At 34.1% G+C, this 15547-nt stretch overlaps 1 protein-coding gene across 1 annotated transcript; it reads left to right on the top strand.

Annotated features, from left to right (window-relative positions):
- Window positions 1–346: 346 nt before the first annotated feature.
- On the top strand, window positions 347–13033 carry LOC104541612 (probable phospholipid-transporting ATPase IA; the record flags this gene model as incomplete). The annotated part of the gene is made up of 6 exons (XM_010185718.1): window positions 347–412; window positions 1428–1512; window positions 5188–5327; window positions 7175–7313; window positions 8581–8645; window positions 12861–13033. Coding segments are annotated over exons 1-6 (659 nt in total), but the record flags the coding sequence as incomplete, so codon positions are not given.
- Between the last annotated feature and the right edge of the window lie 2514 nt (window positions 13034–15547).

Genomic DNA, 15547 nt, shown 5'->3' with positions numbered 1-15547 from the left:
GAATAATACTGGCCCCAGTACTGACCCTTATGACATTGGTCACAAGTGCTTTGTGCTTTAAGCTTATTCTTTGTGATCAGTAGACAGTATTCAGATGAAGGTGAAAATACTCAAAATTTTTTTACAGGAAAAAGGCCTACAGAAGTAGGCACAGAAAAACAGCATCCACTCTAATTATTAGACAGTAAAACTGTTCTTCCATTCACCTGAGAACATAATTCAGAATACATAGACCTTACTTCTTTTCCTTTGTCTTATATAAGATATATCTCGATATTCTTAGGTAAAATGTTGGTAGATATTTGCAAACCACCTTATACAGGGCATTTATTTTTCTTTCAGCACTAGGAAGAGAATGTCAGTGATAGTTCGCACGCCATCTGGAAAGTTAAGACTCTACTGCAAAGGAGCTGTGAGTTTTATTCTGTTTTTACGATGTCAAAGAACAAATACTGCCAGTACAAATATGAAAGCAAAAGGTTGCTGTAACTGCAGTCAAAACATTGACAATGTGGGGGAAGAAATATTGATGCCTTTGTCAATTTACATCATTTAACTATGTAGCTATGTGATTAACTTGTTAATGTCTCTTTTTGCATGACAGATCTGTTCATCCTGTTCCTAGTGGCTTTATAATTCCTATTAATTTCTTCCTTCTGTACTCCAAGAAAATGGGTGAATGTATGATTTAATCTATTAGTTACTTGCTGGAGTAGTATCACTAGGTAGAAATAGTAATCTTGCATGAGTGACTTGATGGGAGTTTTTCACCTATGATTGATGTTGTACCAGAAGTAAATTTTCCTGAAAACAGGATCTGTGGGAAGGTATCTTAATCACAGTTGATGTGGGAATAGCAGAGTTGCTCATTAGTTCTTGTTCTTGTATCTAAAGTCTTAAGGGAAAGGAGGATGAAAATCCAGTTCCCAAATATTTTAAAAAAATGAAGTTGATTGAATATAAATAGCCGTTCTGTATCTTCTCAAGTGGAGGGAAGAAGCTATTGTTAATATTCTGTATATCAAACTGTCTACAAAAACCTGAGAATGGTAGTTATGAAACACTAGTTTTACATTTTGGACTTTAATAATAAAGAGGAAGACAGCATTTTAGCAGATCCAAAGAATTCACCTGGCAAGCAAAAGGAAGATTCAGCATTTTTCAAAATGAAGGGAAATAACAGCAAAAAATGTAGGAGAGAAAAGCTGCATCGTAGCAGAATTTGTAAATTTAGAGAATCTGAGGATTTGGAATGTCTTTTTTTTTCTTTCCTCTGAAATAAAATTGCTTCTATTCATTTTTGATGCTGAAATAAATTAATACAGTGCTGCATATTTTTTCTGACATTTTTCTATATTATTTGTATTCTCTGCACACAAAAAAATATATTTTTTAATTGTTCTGAGTTAAATTTACTTGTTTTGTAGGATACTGTAATTTATGACCGTCTTGCTGAAAGTTCAAAATACAAAGAAATAACCTTAAAACATCTAGAGCAGTTTGCTACGGAAGGTGAGTGATGATATTCAGTATAAAACTAAATATGAAATTCAGTTGCAATTTTATGTTGCTGTAATGTTATACTCATGTTAAGTTTGAAAAGTATGTTTTATTAATGCGTCCCAGAAAGGATCATCTTCCTGAGAAGTTTCAGTAACAAGTTCATGCTTTAAAAAGCACCAAACAAACAAACAAAAAATCACTCACACAGTACACAGTGGAATCTTTTAAGCAAAACATATTTTTTTCCAGAAGGCAAACACATTGCATATTGTTTCTGTGAAGATCCTATTTCCTATGATAACTTTCATGTCCCACACACCATGAATGCTGTAGGGATGGCACACAGGAAGAAGCAGACAAAGTGAAGATGCTTGGAAATGCTTAGCATAGTGCTTTTCTGGTAGCTTTATGCTATATTTTTTCTGTCACCAGTCACAATAACTGTGGTGTGTTTTGGTATCTCTGCTGTTTTAACAATCACTTTTACAGTGCAGTTGCTGAAGGTTGGGAATCACTCCACAGGGTTCATGAAGTAGGAATAGTAAGTAAAATTTAAAAGACTGTTAAATTAAGTTGATTGATACAAACAGCCAGTTAGTTATTTAGTAATAGTGGATTCCACAGTATAGACATGAGCAAGAAAGCAGAAAGGTTTCTGCTTTCATATAAGTTCTTCTAGCACAGTTCCTAGATCTTTCATGATATGCCCCTTTCTGGTATCTTAGTAAAGGGTTATAGAGTTGTACTGTGAAGTATCATAGTGATTTAGTTTATCAAGGAGTTGGGAGAGAGTAGTTGGAAGCAGAATTATAATAGTTATAGGGATCTGAACTGCATTTTTTTTCTACCTCTTCATTCTTTTAATACACTGTTACTAGAACATTAAAATTATCTTTAATGTGTCTTAAGAAATAAGGTTACACTGGAAAGTAAACTTTATTAAAATATATTCCTTGTAAAATACAATCATAACCTTTAGACAACTGATGTCTGGCCAAATCTTGTATCAGGAAAGGTCCTTTTTCTGTCTGTTATACAGACATAACATCTGTTATGTTGACTTCTCTAATTTTCCTCTTGGTTTATAATGGAGTTTAGCATTGTAATTAGTGTCATAGTCAGCACCTTCAGTCTCTTGATTCTGTCAGTGACAGCAGAAGCAAGCCACAGATCTGTTTTTTCTTTTTTTTTTCTTTTATTAGTTTTCCACATCAGGATCTCTGTAGGAAACATTTGGTTAGCCTTAAGTAATCTTAGAGTATCAACATTATAATAAAGTATACAATAAATTTGAAAGCAGAACTAAAGCCAAACAAATTTGACTGATGGTACAACATGAAGTCTCAGATACACTCTTTGAGTCCGTGAACCTAGTTTTATAAGCTGATGGGCCAGTTTTGGGGTTTTATGAAGTCCTATACAGGATAAGCCAAGGAAAAGTTACTTAGATATTAGTTTGGGTCAAAAGGCTATATATTTGGTTACAGAAAATTTAAAAATAGATCCATATCTGCTATTCTGTGTCAACTGATAAGAAAATTTCAATCCCATTCTTAATCACTGTTCTCATTAAATCAGTGATACAAGTAATTTTTTCCTTAGCAGTGAGGTTGGACCAAATGAATCAACATAAAAGTGAAAAATTCCACCAGTCTTTAAAACCACTATACATACATATTAGTGTTAAGAAGTTTGTTCAAGTACTTTTTGTACCCTTCTTTTCAACAGATGAAAAGATTTACTGTTCGGAAGAGTAAACTGCTAACTTTTCAAAAGCATAAAATTCAAAGTTTAAAAAAAACCTAGAAATTAAGTACATCTCTCTCTGAAATTGATTTAAAAAAATGGTATTTATTTTTGCATCAGATTTAAATTCCAGATGATGACGTTGTGAAGTTTCTCATGTGTATCCTTTCATGTGGCAGTACAGTATGTCCTTGGCATTTGCTGCATGCTCTTGGTGTGTTGTTCAAAAATGAAGTCGTTCGCATAACTGGCATTTATATTTAAGTACTTATTAAGCTTTAGTGTTAATGCTTTATTGGATAAATAGAAAAAGTGTATAATTTTCCTTTGTTTTTTCTCCAGTCTGTTAAGAAGCAGACTTAATGATATTTTGTTTTCCACTTTTCATTTGGAAGATTCCCTTAAATCAGAATGAAAAGAATCTTTTAAAAATTAAAAATAGAAAAATAATTAGTTTCTGATTTAATAAGAAAAAGCAAATGCTTTGAAAAACTTGTTTGCTGATGTTCTGTACACACTGATTATTTTATCATTTGCATAAAATATTTGGAAAGAATTGTGGAAATAGTGTCACTGTTAGACAATCATAAATTCTTTTCCTGCCCTTCACCTCATGTTCATTGCTTTGGACCTTGTTAGCATATCCTTATTACACAGAGAAAAAATAATCAGTTGATTTGACAGCATTCATTTTATTTCTTAGATATAGAGGGTGAGAAAGCTGTGTTCCTAATGCTGTTCAGTAGTCAAGATCTTAAGATTACATGTGGTTTTCATACTAAAGATACTAAATTACTGTATTACGTCTAAGACACACATATTATTTCATGTCTGGCCTCTTGGTAATTTCAAAGTTGCTGCTGGTGCTGAGCTGTAGACCATAGAAACCTGTGAACAAATAGAGATGGTACTTAGTCATCCCTGGTTATGGTTCTGTTTGTCTCCTAGAGCAGAGCAGGCAAATAACTAAAGACACTAACTGTGTTAGTCCTGTCTCTCCCCTCCTAAATCTACTTGCCTGCAAATAGCGGCTTTGTAAGACATCATTTGGCTAGAGCAATGTTCTTCTCAGTAAATAAAAAGTTACACCAATTTCATGCTCTAGAAATCCAAGAATCTCATCATAGATGAAAATAAACTGCCAGGACAGTCACACTGAGCTACTTAAATTGAATGTAAATGTGTGTTGTCAAAAAAAGAATGTTTCTTGTAATCTTGCTGTCTCAAATTCTCACTGTAGTGCTCAATTCAGGTTAAGTATAATCAGCTCGAAGATTGTCAAGTAAAATCTCCAAATATTGCCTGTACATATAGATGTTATCTTAAGAATTTGGAAAGCTGAAAGAATCTATGAGATGGGAAAACTAAATCTGAGCAGATTCAAAGTCAGCTTCTAGATAGTAAATTTCAACCTTAACTGAGAATTTCCTCTGGATATTGAGGAGGGGTGAAGAAAGGGGGTAGTTGTAACATTATGTTGATGTATTTTAACTTTATTACTTTCTAGCATAGCAACATTTAAATTTATAAAATTTTTGTTCAGAAATATATTTCAATCTTAGTTTTAAAGTTCCTAAAAATCTAATGTATATACCTGTTCAGCAAGTGTAATTTAGGATTGCTTCGTGTTTTATTTACAGTTTAAGTTGTATCTTGTCTAAAATTTCATTCATTTCCCCCCCCCAAAGTACATCACCTGTATTACATTAAGCTACCTTGAAAGAGTTACTCTGAATAAACTTTTATTTGTGTTATGTTTTTTGCTTCATATCTGTATTTTTGAAAGTTTTTCAAGATATGCAGCAGTAAACTGAAAATCAGACATAAGCATACATGAAATACGGAATAAATTCAGCTTTTAGTAGTTACTCATTGCAGGCATATCAAGGAAGGGACTAACAAATACTGAATCATATCTACTGTCTGCTTTCTCTTTAGGCCTAAGAACCCTGTGTTTTGCTGTGGCTGAGGTTTCAGAAAGTGATTATCAGGAGTGGTTAGATGTCTATCACCGTGCTTCTACAGCTATACAGAACAGAGCACTCAAGCTTGAGGAAAGCTATGAACTAATTGAAAAAGTATGTGTAGCTTTCTGAATTGTTTTTTTTGGGGGGGAGAGGCAGGGCGAGGTGAAGAGAGCAGTTTTTTAATTAATGGCCTTGCTTTCTATACCGTGAAATCTGAATAATGATTGAGGAATAATGCTTAAACAGAAAAAAATCTAGCAATATACTGTTAGCTGTGTCATGTAGTCCTTGCAGTTTAGATAATCAAAATAAAGGGACATAATTTGACAATGTTTTTTGCAGCAACTAGCGACCTTGACAGAAAGTATTGATTTGGGGTTGAACTGCTGGAAACCTTTTTTTTCAGGGTTGCTCTATTGTGTGAAAAAGAGTAATAACAGTCAAATAACATGTGCTTCGTTGCGTAATGATCTTGGACATAGAGCTGTTAAAGTTGGAAGGGACTTCTGGAGGTCATCTAGACACAAATCCCTGCTCAAAGCAGATCAAATCTTGCTTGCCCAGCACTATTATGAAGTTTTGAGTATCTGCAAAGAGGGAGTTTTCCCATCTGCAGTACACATTTTTCTTCTTAGTGCTCAACTACTGTTTTCCCCTTTTTTCTGCATTAAAATTTCTATTGGTGCAGAATGTGACTGTTGCCTCTTTCCCTTTCAGTGTGCATCTCTTAGAGGAAGATGGCTTCTTTTCATGCCCTCTTCAGTTAGCAGAAGGCAACTGTGGAATCCCTCCCTTAGCCTCATTTTTTTCCTGTGTTAAAATCATCCTGGTTCTTCAGGCGTTATTAATATAGTGTGCTCTGTACCCCAGGCTGTTTTTATGTCCCTCCGCTGAACTTGCTCCACTTTATCAACTTCTCTCATACTGAAGGCCCAGAAAGGGAGATACTACCCAGATGCAGCCTCACATGAGCAGAGCTGTAATCACTTACCCTTGAGTTTCTGGCAGCGCTGCTCCTGGAATAGCCAGGCATGCAGTTAGTCTTCACTGCCTCAACAAAAAAAGACTCCTATGAGTCTTAAATGCATAAACAAAAGGAGTTCATGAGACCAGTATTGCTTGAAGTTGTGCTACTTGACTTCCTCGGGCTTGGGGGTTTTTCTGTGGGTTATATTATCCCTTGGAAAGGATAAGAGGCATTATCTTGTTGAAACTGCTTAAAATTCAGAGCCTCAAAAATATGCAGTGTTTATTAATGAAAAAGAAGATTGAGCATATATAGTTTCAGTCACTTGTGGGACTTCAGTTTACATAGATGAGCAGTTTATCCAGACATGCACAAGACAGGCTTAAAACTATATAACTTTGTTAATGCCGTGGCAACCCTGCTACCATTACAAATTTTTGTATTAGCTCCACAAGTACTTTCTCAGCGTGTAGTAAGCAGGCCATGCTGCAACCAGGATTGTACACTGTTAGGTTTATAATGGTGTCATTAACAGGGTTTTAGGTAGTTTTAAAGGTACAGAAATATGAAGTATAATATGAAGTTAAAACCAAACATAATCAAGATTATAGTTTTAAGATTAAGATGGATTGACAGGTTTGGTTTTTCTTACAAGGTAAATAGAAATCATTGGAAGTGAGAGAAGACATAATAATAGTACTGCTTAAGTCTCCAAATCAGAGAAGTGGAAAAGGTAGCTGTTGCTGAGCGAGATGCTGAGCTTGTGAATAACTGGATGGAGTTTTAGTGGTCATGCTGTGCAGTTTGTCAAGCTACAGATATTTAACTTAGAGCTTATAGGAATAAATGGCAAGATCTTTATTAGTTGATACCAAATCTGATTAATTACTTTGGAGAGCATTAATCTTTTCATAATATAGAAAATTAAAGAAAAGAAACTGAAAGATTAAAACTGAATGTACTGCATGTACTGAATATTTCATGTTCACAGAATCTTCAGCTTCTTGGAGCAACAGCAATTGAAGATAAACTACAAGACAAAGTGCCTGAAACCATAGAGACACTCATGAAAGCAGACATAAAAATTTGGATACTTACTGGGGACAAACAAGAGACTGCCATTAACATCGGTATTAAATTTGCATTTGTTCGATGTCCTTGTTACGGATTAAGAAATTATAGAAGTTGTTATGGTAAAAGTTGTTACTGGTAAAAAATTGGATATGGAAATTTATCTTGTAAAAAAGAATTCTATTTGTCATTCCAGAATTCAAATGTTTACTTACTTTTCAGTCATTGGTAGGAGGAGAGTGGGAAATGGTGGATTCTTTCTCCATTAAAACAGTAACAGCAAGAAAAATTCACGTTATCATAGAGAAGAGGTAAAAATAGGCATTTGTGCTGCTTTTTTGGTAGCAATTAAAAAGAATTCGTTGTTTGAATTTTGTCAGTGAGAGAGAATAATGTTAAGAAAATGTAAATATTCTTATTTTCCCTTGTGTTTTTCCTTCTTTCAAAGAAAGCTGGTGGGGACTAAAGCAAAATTATATAGATATTAAAGTACTATAAATTTTACCATCAATCAGAGGTTTCCTTTTATTCTTTCCTTTTATTATAAAGAAGGGAAAAAACATGGATTAACTAATTTGAGCAGTGCTAAATCTGTACTTTTAAGTAGTAATACATGAAAGTTTCATTTAAGATTTAATGTTCTTTGCATCTGAGCAAATCAGCACTTCTGCAGTAACCTAGATACATGCCCAAAATAAAGCATTGTTTTGGTCATATAGTTCCTTTTTATTGCTATTATTATTTTTCATTTAAAGAACTTTTTCTTTGCACATGATGCAGTTTATCTAAGGTTATTTTCATTATTAACGTCAGCTTTGAGGCAATACACATAATACCAGTATTTTCACTTTATTGAGAGTGATGATACATATATGTCTAGGCAGCCTGTGTCATTAGCATCAACGAATAAAAGAAAAAAAAAAGTTTTTTTAAAAATGCTGTTTAAAGCATCAAAGAATAAAAGAATGGGAACACGTATATAGGCAAATTTCGTATGAAAGTCAAGTTGCATTCCAAAAATTTGCAACGCTAAGGGAGATCTGTTTGTTTTCTGTAACTCCCTGTAAAGATGTTTCTTGTTTCTTGCTCAGCACCTCTATGGCACAACAGTTGCAAGTTGCAACAAGGAAAATTCTGACTGTTCTGACTTAGTACCTGTATGTCCAATTTTTATGGAATGCAATATACTTTTTTTACCACTGATTTCAGCTGGGATAGTCTTAGTTTTGATTCTGTCTGTAGTTCTCTTACAGGAAAAAAAATGCTTTGTCATATCATAATGGATTTTGTGAAACAGAGTTTTGAAAACAAAATTGTTTTTAACAGGTCACTCCTGTAAACTTTTGAGAAAGAATATGGGACTAATTGTAATAAATGAAGGCTCTCTTGATGTAAGTAACTGAAAATTTTGCAAATTTTAATGAAATGTTATTTTACTGCTTAAAATATCCAGACGTCATGGTGGAGGTGGCCTGAGAAATAACTTTGTGCATCTTTTTATCTGGACAGATACAGAAAATTCTGTTAAAACCACTGTTTGATGGGGGGTTTTGTTTCTGTTTGTTTGGTTTAGGGGGTTGGTTTTTTGTTTGTTTTTATAATCTTCTCAGTTAATTTCAGTATCACATACTTGGAAGACCCTATGGTCTTTGTGACAATTTCATAGAATAGTTATGGTTGGAAAAGACCTTTAAGATCATCAAGTCCAACTGTTACCTAACCCTACCTTGCCCATTTCTAAACCATGTCTCTGGTTTTTGTCTAAAACCAAATTTGTCTAAACCGAATCTCCACAGTTTTTTAATATATCCAAGGATGGTGATTCAGCCACTTTCCTGGGCAGCCTGTTCCAATCTCTGCTAATTCTTTCAGTGTAGAAGTTTTTCCTAAACCTCCTAAACCTCCCCTGGCGTAACTTGACACCATTTCTTCTTGTCTTATCAGTTGTAACTTGTGAGAAGAGACCTACACCCACCTCTCTATAATCACCTTTTGGGTAATTGTAGAAAGCGGTACGGTCTCCCATCAGCCTCCTTTTCTTCAGACTATACAACCCCAGGTATCTCAGCCACTCCTCATAGGACTTGAGTGGCCCCAACACCGAGTCCTAGGGAACACCACTTGTGACTGGCCATCAACTGGATTTAACTCCTTTTACAAATTTTACTGAATAATTAGAAATGTTCGGTAACAATTTCTCAGTTGTTTGAGGTTATGTTACTGAATAATTTGAAACCTAGTCTATGGCTGCCAAAACCACAGTGTAGTTACTACACAAGTGAACTTCAGAATGATGAGCAAACAAATTCCACGTAATGAAATGACACCATTCATGCAGGCACAAAGCCAGGAGCTTCACATGTTTCTGGTAGCACCTAGCAGTGCCCAAACTAATGCCAGGTTCCTTTCTAATGCTGTTTCTTACAGAATACTTAATGTCTCCCACAAATTAATTGTTCTTTTGTGGTTAAGCAGCAGAAATTTTAATTGAATGTTGAAGTACAGGTAAGGGTTAAAACTACCAACTTGTAAGTATACAGTGCTTTGTAGAGAAGAGATTATTTAGATAAGGCGGGAATGCAATATTAAGTGAAAAATCCCATGAGGGGAGAAAACATAACTCCTGTTATCACCTTCTAAGGGAGCCTTAAATGAACTTAGAAACTGAAGAATTTCCTCAGGGAGAAAACTCACTGTCCAGAAGGCTTCAGAAGAAAACTCTGAAATGAAGTTTGTTTTACTCTATATTGCTCAAGGTAGGACTTAAGGAGAGAAAGGGACAGAAAACTGAAAAGAGAGTATGAGAATCAGCAAGAGGAGGAGAGTGCCTTAAGTCAAGGATTCAACGGTAGCAAGTAAAAGTAGGCTATAACATAAATTAAAATACTTTTTCTTAAGTACTTTTTAAAATGTTTTGATCCATTTATAATAACACATTTTCTACATTAGTATGAATTTAATAATGATGACTATATATATATTTTTTTACACAACATATTTTTGCAGATAAAATTTGAAATGAAATCCCAAACACAGAACAGGCAGGAGCTGTTGATTAATGCCTGGAACCAATCTGTTGATATAGTAAGCAACTTTTGACACAAGTGGCCTCTGATATTAATGGAGAGAGGCAATTTTCTTTTTTTTAGTTTAGTTTATTGCATAGCTTTAGAAAGACTGTGATCACTCTTTGTTGAAAAAACAGGGAAGGTTTTTTTGGGTTCAAGCCCTTAATTTTGCATTTGAGTTTTTCACTCCTTAACCAATCTCTGAGTAAAAATTAACCAATGCAAGTGAGAACTTCTGTCCTTTATTTAGGTTATGAAGAGACTGCTGGATTTCAGAACCACTGCAATACTTAATAGATTTGAAGTTCAAAAGATTGACTACTTTGTTTACTTCTTCATATGTAATGAAATATATTTGCTTAGACTGTGTCCTAGCTCTGTGAAGTGAGTTTACAAAGAATATACTGAAATAAGACTCTTTCGTGTGAACCAATACCCTTCTTAAAGAAATTAAAAGAAAAAAAAAACCCTATTCCCCAGTTAGCATTGGCTGGGATAGAACTGGAAAGACTTCCGGGAAGCATTTATGTATCTCTGTTTTTTGCAACATTACTTGCTTTGAGGCATCACTCCCAGGAACATCTGCTTAGCTTCACAAACAAAAAGTATTTTTGTTAGTAAGTTCTTACAGTTGTATAAAAGAGCACTGGGTTTTATTTTGCCTTCATATTAACTTAACAGACTGCTAAATTTTAGTATAGTACTATTAATCATAGACGGAAATCATAAAGAACATAGCTGTATTCCTTCCATTGTGAACTTAATAGAAAATGGTTCTCAGTTTCACTGAGAAAATATTTAACGGAAATAGTGTAGAAGTACATAATGGATGTTCTGATACTGCTTTTAATTTAAGGCATTGGTTTTTAGGAAAGAACTACATGTAAGCGCACAAAGTAATTTTAAATAAGACAGTTTTACAGTTGTAGTAAGTCTTTTGTAATGTCTTGGTGTTTCAGGGTTGGTTTTTTTTTGTTTTAATACATAGCATGCCTGGAGCTACCTGATGGCATGCCTGTTTGTGATAAAAAAATTAAGGTCAGTGTAAACAGAAGAGTTTATACTGCATGTATTTGAGAAGAAACAATAGATTTCTTCAATTCAATTCAATTTCTTCAATCAAACAATAGATTTTAGAGAGCAGTATGAAGTTTCAGGCTCTTGTATTGCTTAAATTTAGTTGGAAGCTAAATAGCCCATGGACATGAGAAAAAATATATTTCCTTTATGCTGCAATATATCTTATGCAGAGAGGATGCTGTGGAAAATAGTTACAGAAGTTAATGTCATTTTAGCGACTTTCTAATATGTACTTTTAAACAGTGGTACTCTGATTCCCTTGCAGTTTCTATGGGGAAAGAGCCAGGAAACCTGAAGTGCAGAATCCCCCTTTTAGAAAACCAGTGAATCTTAGAAGGCCAGTGGAAGCAAAGTAGGCATAAAACAGTGACAACAGTGTGTGGAACTGGGAAGAAGTAAGTTGGGTGGGAAAGGCAAAGCAGTGTCTTCTATTTCATTTCAGGGGATTTGAGATTTGTAGCTACTTCTTGGAGTTTTATTTTTAGGTGGTTACACCAAATTTTATTTACATGTGTCTGACATCACTGAAGTAGCACATAGGATGTTGTTGTTTTCCAAATTCAATATTTTATAAGCAGAGGTTTTGCTTTCATCTTCCTTTTTCCTCTAAAACTCTTCTTACTTTCTGGGCTGTGAAGCAGGAAACAATAGTAGAAAAGTATGTTGTAGCTCTGTGAAAGCCATTCAAAAAGGAAATGCAACAAGCAGGTTTTTTCTTCCTTGTGACACTCTGTTAGAGCTATACTGTAACTAACTAGGTATTGGTGACCTCCCCAAAGGTGGGAGGTCTTGCTGCATCAATGAGTATATTGTCTACTGAATATAATCTGAAGTTCTTAGTACTGGATTACAGAACAGTGACTTATGTAGATGTGATTCAAACTGTCCTTAGCAACTGAAATACAAAATATGATCCTTTATATAACATGTAGTTGATGTGGGCTTATCTTGAAATTTAAATTTAATACTATGTTTAGAATTATCAGTTGTAATGCATGTACTTGTATTATAAATTATCTTTGATATTTCTTCCACTTTTTTCTAAACATTTAGAACATTTTTTATAGTAGCAAACAGAAATTGTTTATCCTCGTATATATATATGTGAATTTTCTTTTGCATAGGTATATAGAAAACTTATTTAATAATGTCTTTTAGCAAACATTTATGCAGCTATTGTTGCCATTCAAAGAGCATTAAAAGTTCTGCCAGAACTTATATACATATTTTCTTTGGCAGAGTGTGAGAACAATCCTACACACCATTTCTATTGTGGTTTCTAATAGTACAGCTGTTGGAAACACTTTTTCATTTTATACTGTCTATTTGATAGCATAATCAAAAGGTTATTTCCTCAAAAAAGGAAATGACAGTGTTTCTGATCACAGTGAAAAAAATGTGGACTTAAGAATAGTAGGAATTAAAAATAGTGGACACAAATTTTTTTTTTTACAACAGGGAACAAGAGAGACACTTAGCCATCATTGCAGTACTCTTGGTAATGCTTTAAGGAAGGAAAATGATTTTGCTCTCATCATTGATGGTAAATCTCTGAAGTATGCTTTGACATTTGGTGTGAGACAATATTTCCTGGATTTGGCTTTGTCATGTAAAGCTGTTATTTGCTGCAGGTAAGGTTTACATTATTGCTCTACAGTATTTTTATTGATAGATAAAAATTATTAAGAAACTTCTTTTATTTCAGAGAAAATATGCACATTCATGTCGTCTAACCATGAAATATTTTTTTAAAGCCCCTTTGGTAGCCAAGCTTATGAAAAATAGGCATTCAAGCAAAGTATTTCTGTGGAGCAGTCTGCTACATAGTGTACCTGTCAAACAAAGTCATTCAGGCTGCATATAGCTAGGAAAAAAAAGTGTTATCCATCAAGGATAGTCTCAGCAGAACAGAGAGACTGATCTTAACCTTAAATTGACACTACAGTTAACTGCAGGTTTTAGCACATCTGGATTCTTTTGTAGAGCTTCTTCCACAGGCAGGATTTTACGTCTCTGCTTTTTCTGTAAGCCATAGATTGCATAAGAAGTGCACAAAGATGTTAAAGGTACTGTCTAGGTGACTTTTATTTTCTGAAGCTGATGAAAACACCTTTATTAGTAGTAGTATTACTCCTGATTGTTTTGAGGTTCTTTTATACAATCAGATAATCAATCCTTTCCTGTAAAAATAATCTATTATAGCCATAAGCTTACCATGACAAGAGAACTCTTTCCAGATCAAAGAAAATTAAATATCTACATCCTTTAAATATACACAATATGAAAGCAGTTTGGCTTGCTTTTAATATTTTTAGATTTATATTAAGGAAGGAATATGTAGAACTATATAAGTAATAGTTTATGTGTTTTGGGGCCTTCTTGGATTTAAAGTAACTGTTACAAGAATAGCCAGTTAGTGTTCTCAGAGTATTTTTCACTGCTTTGACCTTTGTAATAGCATAGGAGGACAGGGAAAAGCGAAGGAGGTTATAGTATTCAAATAAGCACATGCTTTGTTATGCCACCAAGTGATTTTTTTTTTAATGGTTTAGCTTTGGAGCCTTGGTCCAGCATGAAATACTCAGAATTTCAAACTAATGTCTTACTGTCTTTTTAACTGAGATCTTACACTGATATGCAGTTAATAGTGTGTATAAACATTTGTCTAACTGCTGTAGTCTTTTTGACAGGCAAGTTGGAGCTTTGTCCTTATTCTGCTACTTCCAGTTTTGCTCAGCATCAGAAGCAACAAGCAGATGTAGAACAGCTGTTTCAAAACTGTTTCTTCTTATTTCTTGATTTGAAACTACTTTTCATGCTGTTTGAAGAGACAATATTGCTGTTTCTATTGAACTATAGAACCATTGAAGGATATTCTGTACATTCTGTCTTTTATTGGTATCATTTTTGTGATGAAACAACAAAAAGTACACATTTAAAGTTTCTATTCTGTTCTGCCATTTCTACATTTCCATAATATACTTCTGTCAGCTGGTTTCATTATGTGTCTAGGTGTATGCTCTGACATGTTTTGTGGTTGTTTAAAAATTGGCTGCAGGTTTAAAACTAAAATACTTGCTTGTAGCACTCACTGGTTTAGTATGTACATTTAATATCACATGCTTCTCAAAAGTTAGAATTCTGTTGAAATTATTTGTGTTAATGCTCCATCATTAGTAACAGAAATTTCATTTTATTGCTTGTGAGCTTGAAAATTAAAAAAAATAAAACTGGTAATTTTTAATTAATGTAAATTGCTTAAATATACTGTCCTGACTGAATGAAAATGTAGGCGTCTCTTCCATCCATATGAAGGCAGTAAACATTTTAAGCACTCCTTGGTTGTAAAAGTACAAATATATCACTTTCTTAGAAGTTTTCAGATGGTATTCACTTGTTCAGAAGCCATTATTAAAAATGGATTCTTCCTGAAACTAGCCATAACACAGATGGAGCTGACAAATATTCAGTGCACATTTCACTTCAAAAATCTGTGTGTTACTAATTTCAAGCAGATGTTTGGCTTAAAGACTTTGATGAACTGAATTCCAACTCTATATTGGCTTCAGAGTCATGTGTGCAAGAAGAGTGTTAAATAGATTAATCTGTAGTAAACATGTACAGCTAAGAGTGAACAAATTGAACAAAATATATTTTTTTATTGGTTTCACCACAAATTTGATGCACCAGGCAATGAGAGTAAGTGCCGTCTTTCAACTGCCCCTATAGCATTGTCTGAAAGGGAAATAAGCCACTGCTTCTGGAAAGTTAAAAAGATGAAAAAGTTCTTAGGTCAGGAATTTTCTACAGAAGCTGGCAGTACTGAGTCCTGATAGAATACTCATCAGCAGAGTTCAAATAAAGCATGTAGCAAACCATCATGGAAATGCTTTATAATATACTTGAACTGTACAGTTCTTCTAAAGGGCTGTTGCCCAGAAGCTATCATGCCACGTTTGCCACAAGGTTGTTCTTGTCCCAAGTACCTTTCTCAAAAGTCTGAAAGCATGTGTTGCCCAGGCTGCTGAATAAAGTAGCTAGATAGCTGCCTTCAATCCAAACGCTGGATTATTTTTCACTCCTTTATGGTTTTGCTTTTGAAAAATTATGCAATTAAATTTTACGCAACCTTTCACTGATTTATT

Source organism: Mesitornis unicolor, unplaced genomic scaffold (assembly GCF_000695765.1).
Source record: "Mesitornis unicolor isolate BGI_N332 unplaced genomic scaffold, ASM69576v1 scaffold43775, whole genome shotgun sequence".
Lineage (NCBI taxonomy): Eukaryota > Metazoa > Chordata > Aves > Mesitornithiformes > Mesitornithidae > Mesitornis > Mesitornis unicolor.
This window is presented reverse-complemented; position numbering and strand designations above follow the sequence as displayed.